Here is a 21,327-nt window from a genome sequence, read left to right on the forward strand (position 1 = left end):
ATATGATATTAAAGAAGCAAATGTATCATTGGAGGAATAACGAAAATTTTTTATATTCTTGCAAAGGAATAACCCAGTGCTTCAAGAGGTCTAAGGGAAGGAGATCCCTGCAAATAAAGGAAGCTGTCTTACATTTAGATACTGAGATGTGCAAAAAGGTTGCCTATTACATGCCAAGCAAAGCAACTAAAGGCAGCAGAAACTGCCCAATCCCTCAGAACAAATGAAAGAAACATCAAGGCAACAGAGGGTGGTCTGACCTGGTGTGGTCTATAATTAAAGTATCATGTCATAGTTTAATAGGCAGAGGTTTTTTTCTTTCTTAATGCATATAAAATAAGTGCATCTCATCATCTTTGTGTCTTCAGATTTGGAGAACTATGGTTAATGCATTAATGCTTAAAGATCAGAAGTCATTCTTTGATAAAAAGCATTATAGGAACAATTCCAAATCAGCTGATATTCTTGGTAGCTAGCAGTTACATTGGGTTACACATCTCTCTTTTCATTGTTTCTATGAAGTGTAATTTAATGGTTTGAGGCTATAGATGATGCATCTTTTGAAGATACAGCCATCCTTCCAGACCTCTAGAATTCTAGTCAGAACAAAATTACAGGGCCAGCCCAGTGGCTTAGGGGTTAAGTGCGTGCGCTCCACTGCTGGCGGCCCGGGTTCGGATCCCGGGCGGGCACCGACGTACCGCTTCTCCGGCCATGCTGAGGCCCCGTCCCACATACAGCAACTAGAAGGATGTGCAACTATGACATACAACTATCTACTGGGGCTTTGGGGGAAAAACTAACTAAATAAATAAAATTAAAAAAAAAAAATTACAGTTCCAGCATAGTACATACCACTCTAGTTCTAAAAGAGCATATGAGGGTAGAATAAACATTTTAACGTGGTGTGCCTCCTCTTCCTTCTGTTTGTTTTTCATGGAAATCATGTTAGTGGGGAGATGTGAAGCATATCCCTTGTATGGAGTTCTGAGCCCAGTGATCTGAGAAGTCGAAAAAGGAAGAGGGGCTATGCATGGGGGGAATGCTGGCATTGTCTGGAGTGGATGAGGCCAATGCAAATTTCACTGGCAGAACAGAATTTCTAAAAGTCTGGTGATTTTTGAAAATTATTTGTAAGTAAAGCTAATGTATGTCTTCATCAAGGGACCAATTTATAACTAACAAGCCAGTATTTCCTGGCCACAGATGAAGAGACTCATGGCCCAGTTGATGACAATTGCCAGCTGTTGGTTCTGGGTCTGATGTTTAGTGCACTGAGCCGTATGCTGTCCTACAAGAGCTTCAGCAGCACTTGAGAGACTGTCACAGCAGAAACAAGGAAACTAGAGACATAAAAGCTATACCCCACCTGAGTCTACACTGTCTACTTAAACTCTGTTAAAATTAACAGACCCAAACAGGATCCATTCTGAGACATTCTTTGGGAAGATCTTGAGGAATGACAGGGAAGGAAGGCTGAGGGAAGACGAAAGGAAAATACCCTGAGCTCAGAAATTTTTCAATGAACATTTCATTTTAAAGCTATGAATCTGACTCCAAATTATATCTATGTTTAATAGCAACTGATTTAGAAGAAAAACTTCAACAGTCCATCTCGACCATTTTGGGTTGTTATAATAAAAACATCAATCTGTGGGTTACTATGGTCACTAACTGAGTAACAAGGAAAGTATTCAAAAGTACTCACAATCTTTTGCCAGCTGGCCCATAAAGATAGTGATGTATGACATACAGGCTGGTATTTGCCAACCATCACAGCTATAAATAATGAATGGAATCAACCAAGAAGTAAATAAATCCGAAACACTACATGGTTGGCTCCAAGTGCAGTCATGATTCATACAGTCTTGAAATTATGTTCCTTAAAAACATTTCCTTAAAAAAAAAACAAACCCCTAAATTTAACATATCCCAATTAATTGTAGCCATTTGAAAGAAATTCATGTGTAGAGGATTAATGACCTGCTAAGTGGCTGTTAATAATCTGTCAATCTTACAATTTTGTCCAAAAGAACCTCCCAAATATCGAAACCAGCCCCTCAGTGTGTGAATGAGCCAGGCTTGGTTGAGGCTGGGCAACAGGCCTGGGGGCAGCATGTGCAGTTATGTATTGGTCCTGCTCTCTGTGTCATGTCTGAATGCCAACAGCTCTGCTCTTCCTGCCATCTGTGGTTTAAGTATGTGGTTACAAATGGTTGCTATTTTTAACATAAATGGGAATACAACAAACCTGGAATAAGGTAGTAATCACAAATCTACTAACAGTATTGTGTGTCTAAGCACATGGCTATTATTTGGATGCTAGAAATGGAAACAAGACTTACCATCACCTGGCTGGGCTGTGAGTCCATCTTCCCTCTCGATTTTTGACACTTCTTCCTTGCTCTTAGCCAGCGGTTCAGGTTCTGACTGTGCAAGGGCTTGTTTTTCACAGCCAGAACTAGTCCCAACCTTTTTGGAGGTGTCTTTCTGAGCATCATCTTTCTCGTTTCTGTTTTTATCCTGGGTACAGTTGAGGCTATCTATTTGTAGAATTATGAAAATCAAACAAATAATTTACATATAAATTTAGATAAAGTCATTATATACTCTAAGCCCAGTTTAAAAAGTAAAGTTTTAAAAAAGTCACAGCTAGGTCTTACAAAAAGAAACAAAGTCAACAGTTTGTTCATTCTTTGGAAACATTCATTGGGAGTCACTAAACACCAAGTGCTACTCTACTCTGGAGAGGAAGCAAGAGATGAGACAGGTAAGTCTCTGCTTCCTGGAGATTCCATTCTAAGTGGCAGAGACAGAAATAAATAGGTAAACAAATAAATAGGATCTTTTCAGAGAAAGAGAATAAAACAGGGTTTTTATGAGTAAAAGGGATGGGCTGGGGGGAGCAAAAGTTGGCAGGGCCAAGCTCTCAGAGGAGTCTCATTTGAGCTGAGAGCTGTTCATGAACTAGGAAGCCTGGCCCAGGGGCCTGTATTTTTGGATTAGATTCTAAACATAACTGGAAGCCATTAGAGGGTTTTAGGCAAAGGAATATAATGATCTAAATTTTTAAGGGTCACTCTGGTTGCTGTGTAGAGAAGGACCACAAGGGGGTCTAGTAGGGAGGTTCCTGAGGTCTGGGAGAGAGAGAATGGTGGCTTCTAGCGGAATGGTAGCAATAAATATAAAGTGGCTAGAATCAAGGTATATTTTGGAGATTACACTGCAGAACTTGCTGGGTCAAGTGTGGGAGAAGAGAGTAGAATCAAGGATGCTGCCTAGGTTTTTAGCATGATGCAAGGAAGATGAGGGAAGAGAAGATTTGGGTGTTGGATGTGGTGGTGGTGAATCAAGAATTGTATTTTGGACATCTTAAGCTTGAGGTATCCATTAGACATCTAGGTGGAGATGGTACATAGGCTGCTGGATATATCCAATCTGGAATTCAAGTGAGAGAGAGAAGTCTGGGCATGTGAGCTGTAACATGTCAAGTAGAAAGAATGGATGTTAAGAACAAAGCATAAGAGAAGTGTTACCTATTGACAAATATTAGTGTTCAATATACACTGTGCCAAATTTTAGCTAATGTACTAGAGACTGCATTAGCCACTTTTATGGGAATGTAATATCCTAATATTGCTCCTTTAACTTTTCAGATTCCACCATTTCCTCAAAGTGTTATATGGCAGGCATTGGATAAAAAAATTTAGATGAATTAGAATTAACTAGAATCAATTAGAATTTTCAACTTTTGGGGTGCATCCAAATCAAAGTTGGAAATCATTTTGCCAAACTGTACTAGTATTAATTTAATAATTATAATATTTATATACAGTAATATCACCGTTACTTAGAATATGTATTTCTCTTTAATCAGATTGTTTCATATTCACAAAAGGTGTTTTGTTTTCCTTTAGGTTGCTTGCGAGTTTATTAAATCCTGGGTCTAGACACTTTCATTGTTGCTCTTGGTATCACAAAGAAAAATCAGAACTATAAAACTCTATTAAACTATAATTTTTTTGCTAAATCACTCAACTTATATATTTAATGTGAACTGACATTATTTTGCAGTCACGAGATACTTTATTTTTATTGCCTGTAGCAGTTGGAAATTGAATGAGATAATGCAAATTGTGAGAGATATTATATGGAATAAGCTCGTGGTTCCAATTTAGTTCACAGACAACAGGTGTCCACATTACAAATATAACCACCCAGATGGCAGACTTGTCATTTTGGTAGGAACACCCAGAATTGAAAGAGGAAAGACTCCGCTACTGATTACATTTCCTTTCAGATCAAAAGTAAGACAGAGAGAAGCAAGGCAGGCAGGAAGGAATCACAGTATCAGAGCTTATATCTTAGTGGAGTCTTTGTTAATGTCAATACTCTGAAGAACTCCCCTATGATGGAAAAGTAGATGTGTACAATTATTATAACTGATAAAATAATTTCTTCCAGTTTCCAAAACTGTCAACTTGGCATTTTGAGTTACCACAAAAATGGTCTCTAAAATTGGAAACAAAAGGAATACTAATGATCTTTTTCTTAAGAAAACCACAGGTATTAATGTCATTTCAAAAACAAAACAGAAAGTGGTGTATCATGCTACAAAAACATACTCTGAGGCATGTTTATGATTTCTACTTTGAAAATAGCATGTTTTTGAAAAGAATAAACTTATAAAACAGATATCAAGTTGATTCTTAAAAGAAGATCTATAGAGGAATTTTTATAATTTGTCATGCAAGAATCATGGCACCATGTATATTTTACTAGACAAAGAAGCTACATTGAATTATTTTGCTATTTAAACAGAAGTAATCTATAATTTCTTTAAAAACAAGTATTATCTACAGAGGAAAGAAAACAGCAGGTCTATGACTATACAGCATATTTGCTGCCATAGCAACAGAGCTTCTATTCCTGCCCACTGAACTCACTTCCTGCTGGCATTAATCAGAAATGTCCATTTGTGCCAAATTAATGCCATGTCACAGACGCTCGGGGATATACATTCTTGACAGAACTGGGAGCTTTTCACATTCCACAAGGGGATAAATTCAGTCATCACTATGTGAAGTTCTCACTCCAGCTTAAAAGCTCAAGTCAGTGCCAAGCCACACTAACCTCTGATAACGCCAATCGTCTGTAAAAGCACAGATTAGTTATCTGAAGACACCACTGCCAGCCCCCTCCATGGTCACCCTCCACGCACTCACCAGTACTACCTTGAGGATTCTCACACATTTCACAATAAGGTAACACTGAGTTATTGATATAGGTGCAGAAACCACACTGCCAGCCCTTTCCAGGGAGGGATGGGGGGGTTGCCTGGGCTAGAGCTTTGGTTTGGCTGGGCCAGGATCGCTTCTCCTCCGGGGGACTGCAGCGGTCATCGGTGGTGACTGATTTCAGTCTTTTAGCTTCAGGTTCAAAATTGCTTTCATAATCAATGATATCTCTTGTAGCTATTTTTCCAGGGTCTGCTGCCACTACAGTATTTTCCTCCTGGAACATCCTTGATTCATTAACGGAGGTCACCGACGGTCTTTTCTTAGGTTTTGGTAAAAAGAATGATCGAATATCATGCTGTTTTTCTTTTTCAAACTAGGAAAAACAAACAGTTATCAAATTAAGGAGCAATCTAATACATTCTTTCTAAATGAAACTGCTTAACAAACTATTTTCATTAACCATATTCCTTTATCTTTTGAATACCTTGTTGGAAATGAATTCAATTACGCTATGACTCTTCATATATGCATATATGCAGAATACAATTAACACATCCATATATTTCCGGTGTCTAACTTATTTTTAGCACTTACAATGTTCCAAGCACTTTACATTTATTAACTCGTTTAATCCTCATGCCAGCTCTGTGAGGCAGGTACTGTTATTCTTCCCATATTTCAGATGAGGACATTAAAGCCTTAGAGAGGTTGGGTAACTTGGCTATAGAAGTTATGTCATAAAAACATACTTCATAAACTATCTGCTCTAGATGTATGTCAGGGAAAGGAGGCAATTGTGTGTTTAAATATTTCAAGTCAATCAAGAACTTAGAAAAATGTTTTCATGCCCAAACTATAAATACAACGTTCATAAACAATATGTTTTTCATATTAAAATCTTTTCTTGACCAGGAAGCATTTTTCAAATAGCATTAAAGCTATTAATTAGAATAGCTTCTTTAACAGACACATTTGAATAATTATCTTGTCTTCAAGAACTATATTTCTCTTTTCTAAGAACAGCTACATCATTATCTCATGTTTTTCATCTTCTTTTCAATGTGTAAATCTCAGCCTCCTAATTACAGGAAGGAGGATACCTATCTCCACAATTGATTAGCTAGCAGTTAAAGTAACTTAAAGGAGTTAATTTTGGAGAAGTCCTGCTGGGGCCTCAACTGGGTACCACGGTGGACACACACTGTGGCAGACTGCGTTTCCAAAGACAGCCACACCAATTCTTATCCCATTTCACATGCTCTTCTCACAATGTGACGTTGACATACCTGTGTTTAGAGGTGGGGTCTGTGTTCCTCTCACTTGAGACTGGGTGGACCTTTGTAACTGTCTCAATTAACAGAATACTGTGAGGGTGACGCTGTGTGACTTCTGAGGCTAGGTCATTGAAGGTAACATGGCTTCCACTTGGCTATTGGCACTCTGTCTCTCTTTCTTTATGCCTTGGGATGCTTGCCTTTGGAGCCTAGGCACCATGTTGCAGGGAAGCCCAGGCCACATGGAGAAACCACATGTGGATGTTCAAGTTGGCAACCCCAGATAGGCCCCTAGGGTACAGCCAGCATCAATTGCCAGACATGTGAGTGAATGAGAATTAAGATGTTTCCAGATCCCAGCCTTGGAGTTTTCTAGCAAAGGTCCCAGTCATCACGGAGCAGAGACACATCATCTCATTATACCCTGGCTCAATCCCTCACTCACAGAAACCATAAAAAATAATACATGACTATTGTTTGAAGACACTAAGTTTTGGGGTAATTTGCTATGCAGCAATAGATAACAAAAACAGACACTAGGATAATGATAGCAAAATACCATATACTGTAAATAGAGATATTTTACATAATAAATCTTGTCTGCACTTCTCAGTAGTGCTGCATAAGAAAGACAGATTTAGCAAATTCACAGAGACAGAAGAATCAGTGGTTACTGGGAGCTATGGGAAAGGAAAATGGGGAGTTATTGCTAAATGGTTAGAGTCTCTGTTTGGGGTAAGGAAAAGTTTTGAAAATAGTGGTGATGGTTGCACAACATTGTGAATGTAGTATTAAGTGGCATTACTACTGAATTATACACTTAAAAATGGTTAAAATGGCAAATTTTATAATTATACATATATATAATCATAAATTTAAAATTTCTAAAAAAAAAATGAGAGAAGAAAGGGAGTGAGGGAGGGAGGAAGGAAGGAAAATTTAGGTTGTTCCCATATTGGCGAAATTAAAACATTATAGGAAAAAAGTCCCCCCCCCAATTACGTACAACTTTTATTTTGTACGGCTTTTATATATTATCATGTTATAAAAAAGTTATCTAATTAGTTGTGGAAGTTACAGAATTTAGGTAAAAATATACAGAATGAAATCATGAACCATGAGACAAGATTTTTAAAACAATGCACAAGAGAAATTCTAAGAAAAGCGTGGAGAAAAGCAGAGAGATTCGCAGACCTATAGAGTTTGGTGTTAAAAAAAAAAAGTAACAAAGAAACAAAGATAGTTTGTTAAAGCTTAAACGCTTAAAGAAAACGTTCTATTTCATATAATAGGACTGCAAAGAGGGCTTGCAGGATTTTAAAAATACTAGCAAATGTTCAGCAAATTCTATCAGCTATTTCTAGTTAAACCATGGTGATTTTAAATGGAGGTCAGCTTTCTAAGCACTTGCATGTCTAGAAATGAGCCAACTTTGCCCTCACCCTTAGTCAGTAGTTTCGCTGGGCACACAAATCTCCTCAAATCTTTAAAGACATTGCTCTATTTCTTCCCACATCCCGTGATGCTAATGATGTTCCTTCATAAGTTGCAAACTTTTTCTTTGTTTTAGAGGCTTTCAGGATATTCTTTTTATCCCTGGTGTTCTAAAATTTCACAATGATCTATATTTATATATCTATATCTATACGCCTTCTCATATAGATATCTCAGCACCCAGGATACCTTAATTTTGAATAGTATTGATTACCTCTAGCTTTTGGAAATTTCTATTATTCTTTGGTAGTTTCTTTCTCTTTCTTTTCTCTTTTCTTTTTTTCTGGAATTCCTGATAGCAGAACATTGGACCTAGACATTTATGTCTTATCTTTTATTCTCATATTTTCCTTCTTTTTGTCTTTTTACCCTCTAAACTCTTGGAGTTTTTCTCTATTTTATCTTTCAATCCTTCTGAAGAATTATTTTGTTTTGGCAATCATATTTTTAACATCTAAACTTTCCTTCTTGTTCCCTGTTTCTTTTTCATAGTATTCTGATTTTTATTTACATTTGCAATAACATCTCAAATCTGAGGCTACTAATTTGAGTTTTTAAAAAGTTATCTTTAGCACCGATTTTTGTATTAGTTTATGTTTGTTCACCTTTTTCATGCTACAGATTTCCTCCTCAAATGTCCAGTGACCTTGGTTGTCCCTTCATATATAAGAATGAAGGAATAGGAGGGCTGCCTGGGAACTCGCGACATGCGGAGCTTATCACCAAGAAGATATGATCCGACAGACTGATTGAGCGTGAGAGGTGAGGAAGATGGAGGGGCACAGAGTGATCCTCAGACTCCCAAATTTCTGACTTAGAACATTGTAGGGATGATATTTTCAGTTACTGTAATAGGGAATACAGAAAGATAAATGGGCTCACGAGAAAGCAAAAGAGCAAAAATAAGGAAATAAGCTCACTTTTAGACATGTGTGAGGACTGGTGGGTCCCAGAGTGCAGAGTTCCAGGAAGCAGGCCTGGAGTTCAAGAGAAAGAGACCTGGATTTACACATCCGGGAACCCCCGACATAGAGAGGTGGGTACAGTCATAGGACTGGATGTCATGCTACGTGGAGGGAGGAGGAAGTAAGAAACGGTGCAAGTCAAGGACAGAAAGCAGAGGAACAACATTAAGGGTGGAAGGAGGAAGAGACGTCAAGGAAGGAAACACAAAAGGAACAGTAAGAAAGGCAGAAAACTCAGGCGAGTCGTAGCTTTATGGGAGTGTGTTTTGGTTTTCCATTCATTACACGAAGCGCTCAGTGGGCACTTGCAATCAGAAAAACTCACGTCCCTCAGTTCTGGGAAATCTTCTTCTATTATTTTTCCTCCCTCTGTTTTCTCTGCGTTCTCTTTCTGGAATTCCTACCAGGCAAAAAACTTCTGAACTGATCATTTGATTTTCTTCACTTTTTCTCACATTTTTCCATCTCTATTTGTTCTACTTTCTGTGTGATTTCCACATGATCTTCCTTTCTATCCTTTCTGAATTATTATTTTCTGATATTACAGGTTCAATATCTAAGGATTTTTCCTTGTTGTCTGATTTTTCCCTTTCCTTGTTCTTGTTTCATGGGTGCAATATTTTCTTTTACTTCTCTGTGTACATTGTTTTTTTTTTTTTATAGTTTTCTTCAGCTCATTACATTGTCTCTGCTTCTTTTGTATCCCTTTCTTGGCTTATGTGCTTGTTTTGGTCTCTGCTTTTCACGTGAGAGGCTTTCCTCCATGCCTGGTGGCCTTTGCTGTCCGTTCATATTTAAGAATAAGACACTAAAATGCTATTGGAAGTTCCATGTGGGGGACTTCACTGAAGGTCATTGGTGACTGTTTGTCAGGAGATCTCTTTCAGTCTCCATAGTCTTTTTTCGTTCCAGTCAGTTTCTCCAAAAAGGAGTCCTCCAGTCTCCTGCCTGAAGGATACAATGCTGGCTACCAGTGACCTGGGACCCAAGGATTTCACCATTTATTAAAGGAGTCTTTCACTTAATATGCTCATTTTCAATTTACTGCCTTACTCCCCTCCCTTAACTGGCTCTCTTCCTAGATATATTTTTAAAGACATTTTTAGAAGAAGCAAATAAAACAGCTAAATAAATAAAATATAAAAAACACACATATAAAATACAAAATATAAAATAAATAAAATATACAATAACAGGCCATTGTCACTTACACTAATATTTAAATAATATCAGAATTTTTTGTCCCATCCTACATTTTAAAGCATTTATTTCTTTAAAAACATGTTCATCTCTCCACCAAAAAATAAAACAAAACTTTCAGATTTGTTTATAAAAAAGCAACCCTCCTTACAATACAAAAAAAAAAAAAACCCTAAGAAATCTTTCCAAAAAGAATTCTCAAGGCCTTAAAATATCAGCTTTTACAGTGGATCTCTTTTAATTAAGCTATTTAATTAAGCTATTTTTAAAAGAAGTTCTTTTACTTTTTAAGCAATGATTAATTTTGGAAATTAGCATTTGAGAAATTCTCATTATGTGCCAGAGACAGGTTGAGAGTAAAGGTTAGCAGTGACTGACAGTAATCAGAAATTGATGTATACCTCTGCCACTACAAGGGTTTACTTACAGTGCATGGGAGTAATCAATATAGGTGCTATTTTGAAACCACATCTGCTTGGGTAATAATAAATTGAGACTTGAGCACGCAAAACCCAGAAAAGGAGCGGGTGGGTGAAAAGGGAATCATTTTATATAATTTCAGGAACCAAAGGATACAGAGTATAATTTTAGAAAAAGGAGAGGGTAAGATTAATCAGTAGCAATGACTTTAACTAATATTAGGATGGCTAAATTGGACAATGATGAATGTGGTTACAGGTAGTAAACCTTACAAGTTGGTGCCCTGGCCACAGAGGTGCCAGAAGCTGTAAGGCCTAACAGGAAGAAAGACTTCCTCTGAGATAATCAATTAGAAACCTGATCCATATTATCAGTTATGTTTTCTGATTGTAGCCTCTGAGCAATCAGGCAGGAAGTTGGTTGATGAGGTTTCTTTGACACTCAGCAGCTATGACTGATAGAAAAAGATGTGAGAAAATCTCTTTGACACATCCTAACGATAATTATATATGTCAGATGGGGACAGAGAAGGGTTACAGGTTTACTGAATGCGAGCTCTTAACTGGGGATCCATAGGCCTCTCACAAGACCTTGGATGGCCTTCAGTGAGCCTGAGAAACCCCTGAAATTGTCTATAAAATGTTGTCTAGATTGTACGTGCATTTTTGGAGAGCAGTTCTTTACTCTCTCCATAGTCTCAAAGGGATTCAGGACCCAACAAATGTTAAGAGCCACTGGATTAGAATCAAACGTCTGAAGGTGCACATGTGGTTTGAGAGCTCCATTTCTTTCCTTAATTTTCTATAGGTGAAGGGAGAGGGAGGGTTCATGTGTGAATGTACACATATGTAAACTAACTCTTTTTAAGGGGCAACAAATACATAAATTCTCTGAAATACTTAATGAGAGTCCCTCTAGCTTCTTTCAAATAATAGTTTTAAAAACTGAATAATACCAAAACAGAGTAACTTCTGTGCAGGCCTGAAACATTCTCGCTGAGCTCATTTGTCTGTCACTGTAACTGGACTCTGAACTGCTTCTCCTAAGAGAGCAAACGACATGGGAATGCGCACACAGTCAAGAGAGAAACTACTGATGAGGTGGGTAGAAGGAAGCGCATGGATTGTAATGCTAGGGAACTACAGGAGACATTTCTGTGCCCGCAGGACTCAAAGGCGTAAGGCCACGTAGCTCAGCTTAACACAAAACACACTATCCTTGATGTTTTGAGACAGGGACATAGACCATCAGCTCCTCATGGAGATTCCAGCAGGCATTTGGGACACGCCTGGTTAATAAAAGGAGGAAGTGACCTTTAATAAGAGCTGTAGACACAGATACTAAACATGAATGCAAAATTCCTACATCTGTAAGATGCTTCTAATTAATTTTCTTTTGTCATTTTTTCATTAAGTTAATTCTTTATAAACTGAATGTGGATCCACTGATTAAAGCATCTGAGAAAAAGGCAGTAAGAAATAATTGTAAACAAAATGCTCCCCAAATAAATGTTTTCTAAAAATATTAGATTATCAATAACATGACTCTGTGCAGGAGCAAGCTTTATCAGTCTCACCAAAATAGACCAGAAGCCTCAAATTACAACAGCATGCTGATAGTCAAATACTTAGTACCCATAGCATTCGGGCAGGTCTACATTTGAAAAATTACTGACTTTATTAAAGTTATCAGCATTTCTCAGTAGTAAAGATAAGCAGGAACATAGAAAGACAAAATATTTTTATGGCCTAGGAAAGCTTTGTTACTTAATAGCAAGATTAAGCTAAAAAGTCTTTTGTGTTTTGTAACTACATTCTTGCACTTAGAAGAGACATTATAGTAACAAATTATTGAAAATGTCCTAACTCATCATGACTGTTTGTCCTTGTAAAGAAGTAACTATATTAAGTGACCTTTGTAATGTGTAATAAATAAGAAACTTAAATGTAGGTGTTTCTAAAAAGGAGGAGCAATCTAAGCTTATAGTAATCCCCCCAAGCCCCAAGGCGTGGGAAAAAATATAGTTAAGTGAACATACCCATGTCATAAGCAACGTGGAAAATAGAAGAACATATTCCTCTCTGCACTTATATAGCTGACACTCAGTTATTGTGTTCCTGTCTTTTGTTCAATATTGTTTTTGAAAAACAAAAGAAAAAATATTGCTTTCGCTGAGAAGTGCTGGGAATAAAAACTACAAAATGCTTAAGGTGGCAAAATGTGTGTTTTTATCTGAAAGGTTCAGGGACCTAATATACCTGCTTTGTTTTGCACCACGGTAAACTACTGCTCTTTAGAGACAAATCCCCTGGCCATGATGATAGGATTAAAAGTCAGCTATTAGGGGGCCGGCCCGGTGGCGCAAGCGGTTAAGTGCGCGCGCTCCGCCGCGGCGGCCCGGGGTTCGCTGGTTCGGATCCCGGGCGCGCACCGACGCACTGCTTGGTAAGCCATGCTGTGGCGGCGTCCCATATAAAGTGGAGGAAGATGGGCACCGATGTTAGCCCAGGGCCGTCTTCCTCAGCGAAAAAAAAAAAGAGGAGGATTGGCGGATGTTAGCTCAGGGCTGATCTCCTCACAAAAAAAAAAAAAAAAAAAAAAAAAAAAAAGTCAGCTATTAGAACTGAAGGAGAGGAAAAGAAAATCTAGTAAAACTCAATAAAAAACAATAAAGCACTTCAAAGCCTGGTGCTGGTCCAGCGAGGCACACGCCACCAACAAAAGCACTGATGTCGGGTTTACTAGAGCTTGAACAAAGGGCAGCTCTGGAGGAGCCATTACTGCCTCATGTCACTCATCTCCTGTTCCTGAAAGAATTAACACAACTGCTGTGTTACAAATGGGTGATTGGGACATTTTGCTGGTCTCCTGGACGGCAGACTGATGACTGGAATTGGAACTAAAAAGCCTTCACTAACATTTGTAAACCAGCGAGAGGATACAGAGTGACAAAAGTAGGGTTTTAATCATCTAACCAAAAAAGTGCATTTAAATTCTCCTAAAAAGGAAATGACTGACTGAATTTTCAGATTTTGCAAAATGTCCATTCATTTAAATAAAATTTTGACAGTGATCCACTCTTAGGCACAAGTTTTTCTCTTTGGGCATAGAGAAAACAAAACACAAAACAAAATAAGACTCATTAAAAAAACGAAGTGGTAAAAAAGAAAATGTTATTACTTATTTTTAAAGGTGACATCAAAAGCAGTGCCGGCAAATGTTATTGGGAATGGCTATTTCTTCTAACAAGGACAATTAGAATTTAAGAGCAAAATGTTATATAATATAATGCACAGATCATTAGAATATGACTCAGAGGGGTAAATTAATAGGTGCCCATGTGTCATACTCTGTCTTTTAAGGCCTGATATCCAAATGCCTCATGGACATCAGCTGCAGAGGCTCCTGGAACCCTAGAGGTCCCGAACGGACTCTTCACTCTGTGAGCCAGCTTCTCTCCTACCGTCACAATCTCTCGGCTCCTCACTGCTCCCAGATGAAGTCCTCTGCTATGGATCCTCCAGTTTTAGACTAACCTGGATCCCTTCCTACAGCTTCAGTTTGTCCTCCCCTACCTACCTGCATACCTCTGGTTCCGGCCCCTCTCAGTGCCTGCTTCAATCCCCTCTACCCTTCCAGCACGTGCTGCTATCAGACAGGGTTCCATCCAGGCCTCACTCTCTTGATTCTACCTCTGAAATGTCTGGAATTTTCCTTTCCTCTCCATTACCACTACCACTGTTAGGAGTTCAGGGGGGAGTTTAGTGCCCCTAATCCCATCTGGGAATCCCTGACAAAGGAGCCTTCTCTATAGTAATGGCCTTATGAATAAAAAGGAACGGACTTTATTAATAGACCTGTAAGTGCCTGACAGCACCAAAGTAAAATTTTGGTAAAAGGTGTATTAAACAAGCCAGCTAAAGCCCAAGCCCACAATGCGACTTCCTACTTCCCACCCCAAATGAGGGGTGGGAGTGGGAGCGGCACTTTCGCTCTGCTCACAGTGGAGACACAAGTGCAAGAGAAGCACGCCTCCGCAGAGTACAGTAACCCACTAGCCCCGAACTGTGGCCCAACCAAGTTCTCAGGCTCTGAAAAATCAGATAAACAACTCCTCTGCCAGGGGCAGCAAGAGAAAGCCCTGAAAGAAAATCCCTTCACCAAAGATTGAAACTAGATGGGAAGGAGGTCAGAAATAATCCATTCCCCTAATACCACTGCCTCCAAGAACCTCTGTCTCTTCTCCTCCCATTCATTTCCCACACTGCCACTAAGATTATCTTCTAAAAACAGAAATCTGATCACGTCACTCATTTGCTTAAAAGCCTCTGATGACACTGCACTACTTCCAAGATAAAGTCCAACTTCTCGGCATGGCATGTGTGGGCTCCTCTCCATCTGATCGGTGCCAAAGTTTCAGGTTTCTTTTCCTTTGACTCACTTCTGGTGTGCCCTATGCTCACACATTCACACGGAATTCCCATTCCCAGCATAATTGATATCTGCTCATATAATCTGATATCTGCTCATATAATTGTGCTTTGGATCATGCTTTTGGTGTTCCCTTTGCCTGAACCAGGACCTACTCCCTTTGAACTCATCCTTCAAAATTCAGCTCAGATGTTTCCTAAGGGAAATTTCCCACATGCCCTAGGTAGTTATTCATTCTGTTCTCTGTCCCCAGAGCCTGATTTACATATCTATATTTTCACATTCATCATATTGCGTTAAAATGATTTGCTTACAGTCGTCTCAATTTAAGAGTAAGCTCCAAAGGAAAGTTAGCTGTTTTCCTTATCCTTGCACCTAGTATATAGTCATTTATAAGTAACAGCTTTATTGCGATATCATCTATTTATATACCATAAAATTCACTCTTTTCAAGTGTCCAATTCCATGATTTTTAGTGTATTCAGAATTATGCAACCATCACCATCATTTAATTATAAAACATTTTCATCACCCTCAAAAAGAAACCTTGTACCAATTAAGCAGTCACTCCCCATTCCCCCTCTCTCAAGCCCCTGGCAACCCCTAATCTACTTTATGTCTCTATGGATTTTCCTATGCAGGCCAATTCACATAAATGGAACCAGACAATACGTGGCCTTTTGTGTCTGGCTTCCTTCACTTAGCATAATGTTTTCAGGGTTCATCTATGTTGCAGCATATATCAGTACTTCATTCCTTTTTATGGTCAAATAATATTCTATTGTATGGATATACCACTTTTGTTTGTCCATTCGTCAACTGATAGATATATGGACTGATCTAACTTCTTGGCTATTATGAATCATGCTGCTATGACATTTATGTACAAATTTTTGTGTGGATATATGATTTCAATTCTCTTAGAAGTGAAATTGCTGGGTCATATGGTAACTTTATGTGTAACACTGTAAGGAACTGCCAGACTGTTTTTCAAAATGGCTGCACCATTTTACATTCCTACCAGCAATGTATGAATGTTCCAATTTCTCTACATCTTTCCAATACTTGTTGTCTATAATTTTAGTCATCCTAGTGGGTGTGAAGTGGTATCTCATTGTGCTTTTGATTGCCTTCTATATAATCTTAATAAGCGTTTATATAATGAATGATCTTTGAATGCCCTGTACATAGTACATATCCCATAAACACTGGCTAAACCAAACTGACGTGTTTCAATGTTCTATTCATTCCACATATAACTGAGGGTCTACAGTGTGCTAACTCTAACACACACAGTATAGTTTGGCAAAGTTATGAAGGCCGACTTTGGAGCAGAAAGGCCTGGGTTCAAATCCCCATCCTGCCACTTATTGGCTGTATGAACTTGGGTAGATTATTTAACCTTTCTGAGCTTTAGTGAGGCATGGTAAAAGTATCTGCCTCATGGTGTAGTTGTGAAGGTTAAATAAGATCACGAGTGTTAAGGGCTTAGCCCAGTGGCTACATGGAATACCACTCAATATATTTTAATTATTATTACTGAGTGAATTGAAGTCATAAAGGCAAATAAGACAAATGTCTAATAATAACATTATGTGATATAAGCCATGACAGAGATATTTATATGTCTCCATCCATAACAATGAGGCTACCCTCTTGTCCTCAAGAAGCTATTATGCAGACTAATTATATATATATATAATGTTTACAGAGTGGTTTGAATTCTAAAATACATATTAAATAAATATTCTAATTTAAGATGTGTTAGCTTCAAGAAACCAGTGCTTTAGCATATTAAGAAACAAGAGATTTGGACAAGAGAGATTTAGACTTCATGAATACCACAGCTTCTGTGGTCAACTTTCTTTTGCTGTTACCATTTTTTCAACCAGACAATATATAGGAAACAAGGTTATTTTTTATATGTACGAGACAATTTCTTACTTGTACTTCTTAGCCCACAATAAAACAAACATTTCACACAATGTTGGCATTTAATAAAAAATGCAGTTTGGTTTTGAATTTTGAGGGCATATTTTAAAATTTCATAGTTGTGCTAAAGAGCAATCCTTCCCAACTACACGCAATTTTCTGCAGCAGATCAGCAGCCATCCAATACATTTTTAATGCAAATATGGGTGTTTGAAATGTAAATTTGCTTTGAGTAAAGGATGTTCTAGAAGGCCTTGAGGACAACAGACCAGGGGACTTGAGGATGGTTATGATAGAGAAAAGGCAGCAGTGTGAGCCAGGACAAAGACACAAGTCCTGAGGCAGGGTAAGGAAGGCTAGGCAACCAGGGAGAGGCTCATGAGGAGAAAGGAAAACTGGGAGATATTGCACTAAGAGCCCAGAAAATGAAAACAACTGGCAAGGGACAGCAGAGACCATGTGTGGCTGAATTTGGGAACTATCTAGAGATCTCTTCCAAAAAGGAAAGAAAACTACTGTCTTAAGTAACAAAATGGAAGCAGCTCTGGCTTACTGAGATTTGAAGAGAAATAAAGCAGACAGAAGACCTGTCCTAAGCAGGAGCTGGACTTGTGACCCATACTAAACGAGAGTCCTTTTTGCTCACCTATGAATTACTTATGCACCAAGTTTCTCTTCATATACTTTATAGTATATATATAATGGATGAAAGGGACCTCAGAAGCCATTTAGTGATCTAGGGATTCAAATGGCTGGATAAATGATACCGCTGATTATCCATTAGGCGCCAAAAGAGGATGGGAAAAGGCCCTGAAGAGGTTAAGGGACGAGCCCAAGTTTCCCACAGCTATAGCTAAAGGAAAGGATGCCCCTTAGATGAAGGCAGCAAAAATGAAAATCAGAGAGGGAGGCTTCCTGTCTGAATACTCCACTTAGTCTAGTTTCTTCAAAAACAGCCTTTAGTTACTTTAATTACTTGGAAATGACAACATGGACAAATGTAGTCCATACCTTTCTCTCCTTTCAGCTGGAGAAGACCTACTTTATCACTCTATGGAAGTCAATGTAGGAAAATCAAAACACCTCAAAACCAAAAGAGTACCTGGAATTCTGTCACGCACACTTAGATGTAGAAGAAAGGAAGAAGCTTGAGAAACTGAATCACATCTGAGACAGGGACCCTGATGAGGGACTCCCAGAAGGACTGGCTACTGAAGGGACAGCCAACTGGCTGTGCAAAGGTACCTTTCCTCGTGGTGGTGGAATTATTTCTTTTCATTTGAGTTGGACTTCAATCTGAGTTGCATCTGGGTTAATAAATAATTCCTTTAAAAAATGTAAGTATATCTAGGGATGGGTAAAGAATTGTGACTCATACATTTGTGTGGATTAATTCCATGCAAAGTGTTATTCAAATATTTAACAACAGCTATAGTGGGGGCATTAACCAGTGTTGGATAGAAGCTGAGTCCTGTCCTAGAGGCCCGATGCTGTGCAGGATCATGGGCAGGTCCAGGAGGCCCTACTGGTGGGGTGAGGGAGTACAATGAAGGGATTGAAGAAGTGGCTATTTACCAACTATTACCAAAATATTTAATATTTTAACAACCAGTACACTTATACCCGTATATACTGGTAGAGTATCAGCCCTGGTTCCATGTATTTTTCTTATCCCAATAGTTAGCTGAATTAGGTGACAGAAAGAGAATTCTGATTAAGAGAGGAGGGAGATAAAAGATAATGCCATTCTGAAGGGCAAGAACACCAGGGGGGAAAGAAGGCAGGAGATAACAAAACTAGTTATAATAAAATTATAATAAAATAAAAATTTTGTCCAGTAAAATTTTCTCTCATTCTTCTCCTACTCTTCTTCCTAATCAAAGGTCTCCCTCCCCAGGACCCATAATCATACTAACATTAGGCTCTATTCACTGAAAACCAATTTGCCAAATTTACGAAACTTTTGGTTTTCTAAAAATCATTTATAGAGTTCACAGCAATCCAATGTGATTGATTGGCAGGGTTAAGAAGACTATGGGGAGCTAGGGATCCAGGATTGGGGCCTCCTGGCTCTCTTCCTGCCCTCAGCTTATCCTCTCTTTGCCCTTCAGGCTTGGTCGCTGCTCCTTGGTCTCCTCCTCTTTGAGCCTCTCAGTCTCTCCTTCTCCAGGGAGAAGATGGGCTGGGCTGAGTCAAGTGCCGACTAACACTCACAATCCACAGTTCTTCTGGCCGTGGAAGGTCCCTCTTCTTTGCCCCAGCTCTAACCTCCAGCTTCAGCAGCAGGGCAACAGGACAGAGATAAAATGAACATTCCTTAAAACGCTGACACTACAGAAATATTCACAAGCTGTTAAAAACCATCCAATTAGGACTGTTATAAACTTTTTAAACAAGTTTTTGATGACAAAGGGCAAATTTGGTTAATTTAGCAAAGTTTAATCAACAAAATTGGAAGTATCCTAAAAATGCTAAATGTAGAAATTTTTTTTTTAAAAGGCTTTAAAAAAGAATCAGAAAGAAATCAGTATAAATAGAAAGAGTCCCATAGGAAATGCTGAAATTTTGGCAACATTCAGAAGAAAAATATGTTCATCGGTAGACTAAATTTCCTTAGGACCTTTCAACAAATTGAACATTTCTTAAAATGCATGAAGCTGGAGGGTGTTGAAGCCGAGGTGGTAAGTAGCGTGCCCACCTAAAGTATTATTCAAAGCACATTTCACATGCTGGCCAAAAAACAAACAAACAAATGCAAACTAAGCAAAACAAATCAAAACAAGCAAACGGTCCCTTACATTATAAGATTCCACTGCATATAAAACAGCATATTTATAAAGACATGCATTGAAAAATCTGTGCAAGGTAACACTAAACTTTGAAAGATAAATACCTAACTCAGGAAAGTAAGACTTGTTAAGGGTAATTGGGTGATTACTTTTAACCTTGTAAACAGATATATATTTTTCCTCAGATACACTTTTTTTTTCTAATAGTCTTATTACCTTTTTTTTTTTTTTTTTGCAGGGAAAGATTCGCCCTGAGCTAACATCTGTTGCCAATCTTCCTCTTTTTTTTTTGCTCCCCCAAGCCCCAGCACATAGCTATATATCCTAATTGTAAGTAGTTCTAGTTCTTCTATGTGAGCTGCCACCATAGCATGGCAACTGACAGATGGGTGGTGTGGTTCTGCAACTGGGAAATGAACCCAGGCCACTGAAGCAGTGAGTGCTGAACTTTAACCACTAGGCCATCAGGGCTGGCTCCAGACACACTTTTAAAACAATAAACATGTATATATGGAGGAAGATATGCTTCAAATTCTCAATACTAATCCTAGAAATGAACTCTTAAACATAGTTTGATAAGGAATTTTACAAAAAGAACAGCCACAAATCATAGTTTCAGTTATATATATTTTAAATACCTAGAATATCTATTGATTTGTTTATAGACCAAAATATAATATAATAAACACTACTTAAAGGAAAGTAGTTTTTTGTGTGTGTGTGTGTGAGGAGGACTAGCCCTGAGCTAACATCTGATGCCAATCTTCCCCTTTTTTCTTGAGGAAGATTGGTCCTGGGCTAACATCTGTGCCCATCCTCCTCTACTTTATATGGGACGCCACCACAGCATGGCTTGACAAGCAGTGCATCGGTGCGTGCCCGGGATCTGAACCTGTGAACCCCGGGCAGCCGCAGTGGAGCACACGCACTTAACCGCTGCACCACTGGGCAGGCCCCCAGAAAGTAGTATTATTTAAATAAAAAACAGTCTTAGAAATAATCCTTCTATTTTTTCAGTAATATTTGACAGAATGGCCTTCTAGCATCCTAGAAAAAAAAATGTACTAGCCCTGCAAATTAGATAGATAAAAAATTTAATAAGATTGCACATAAAAAATATTACGTTTTTATGGAACTAAACTTTACATTAAAATTTTAATTTTGTATTATGAGAAACATGTACAGACTTTAATTTTATTCCTGTAACTTCTGATCATTTCTTTCAAAAATTAAAATGAAACTCCTCATAACTCTCACACCATATAGCCCCAAAAGAGCCGGGAAAAATCAGATAGTTTGAATGGCTATAAGCTTCTCAAATATATTATTTCTCATTCTATTTATATATGACCTCCAAATAACACCTGCTATTGTACAGAGAATATAACATCCATATACCCACCATTCAAAATTTACAAATACTAATATTGTAATATTTGCTTCTGCTCCTTTTTTAAAATAAAAGAAATAAAATATTTCTGATGAAGTTGCTACCACATTTTTACTCTCCCCCAGATCCATTCTCCTCCTCTCCCAAAGGCAACCATATTATAAATATAATATGTATTCTTCCAACCTGTAT

The 21,327-nt window shown here is 38.2% G+C and overlaps 1 protein-coding gene across 2 annotated transcripts in view; it reads right to left on the reverse strand.

Annotated features, from left to right (window-relative positions):
- ZRANB3 (zinc finger RANBP2-type containing 3) overlaps positions 1–21,327 on the reverse strand; it is a 240,023-nt gene that overhangs the window by 19,751 nt on the left and 198,945 nt on the right. For both annotated transcript variants that reach the window (XM_058548870.1, XM_058548871.1), the window contains 2 exons: positions 5,226–5,613; positions 2,346–2,543 (listed from right to left, as the gene is read on the reverse strand). In XM_058548870.1, the coding sequence (XP_058404853.1) occupies positions 2,346–2,543; positions 5,226–5,613 (586 nt within the window). The remainder of the gene's footprint in view (positions 1–2,345; positions 2,544–5,225; positions 5,614–21,327) is intronic.

The sequence above is a fragment of the Diceros bicornis genome, chromosome 10 (assembly GCF_020826845.1).
Source record: "Diceros bicornis minor isolate mBicDic1 chromosome 10, mDicBic1.mat.cur, whole genome shotgun sequence".
NCBI lineage: Eukaryota > Metazoa > Chordata > Mammalia > Perissodactyla > Rhinocerotidae > Diceros > Diceros bicornis.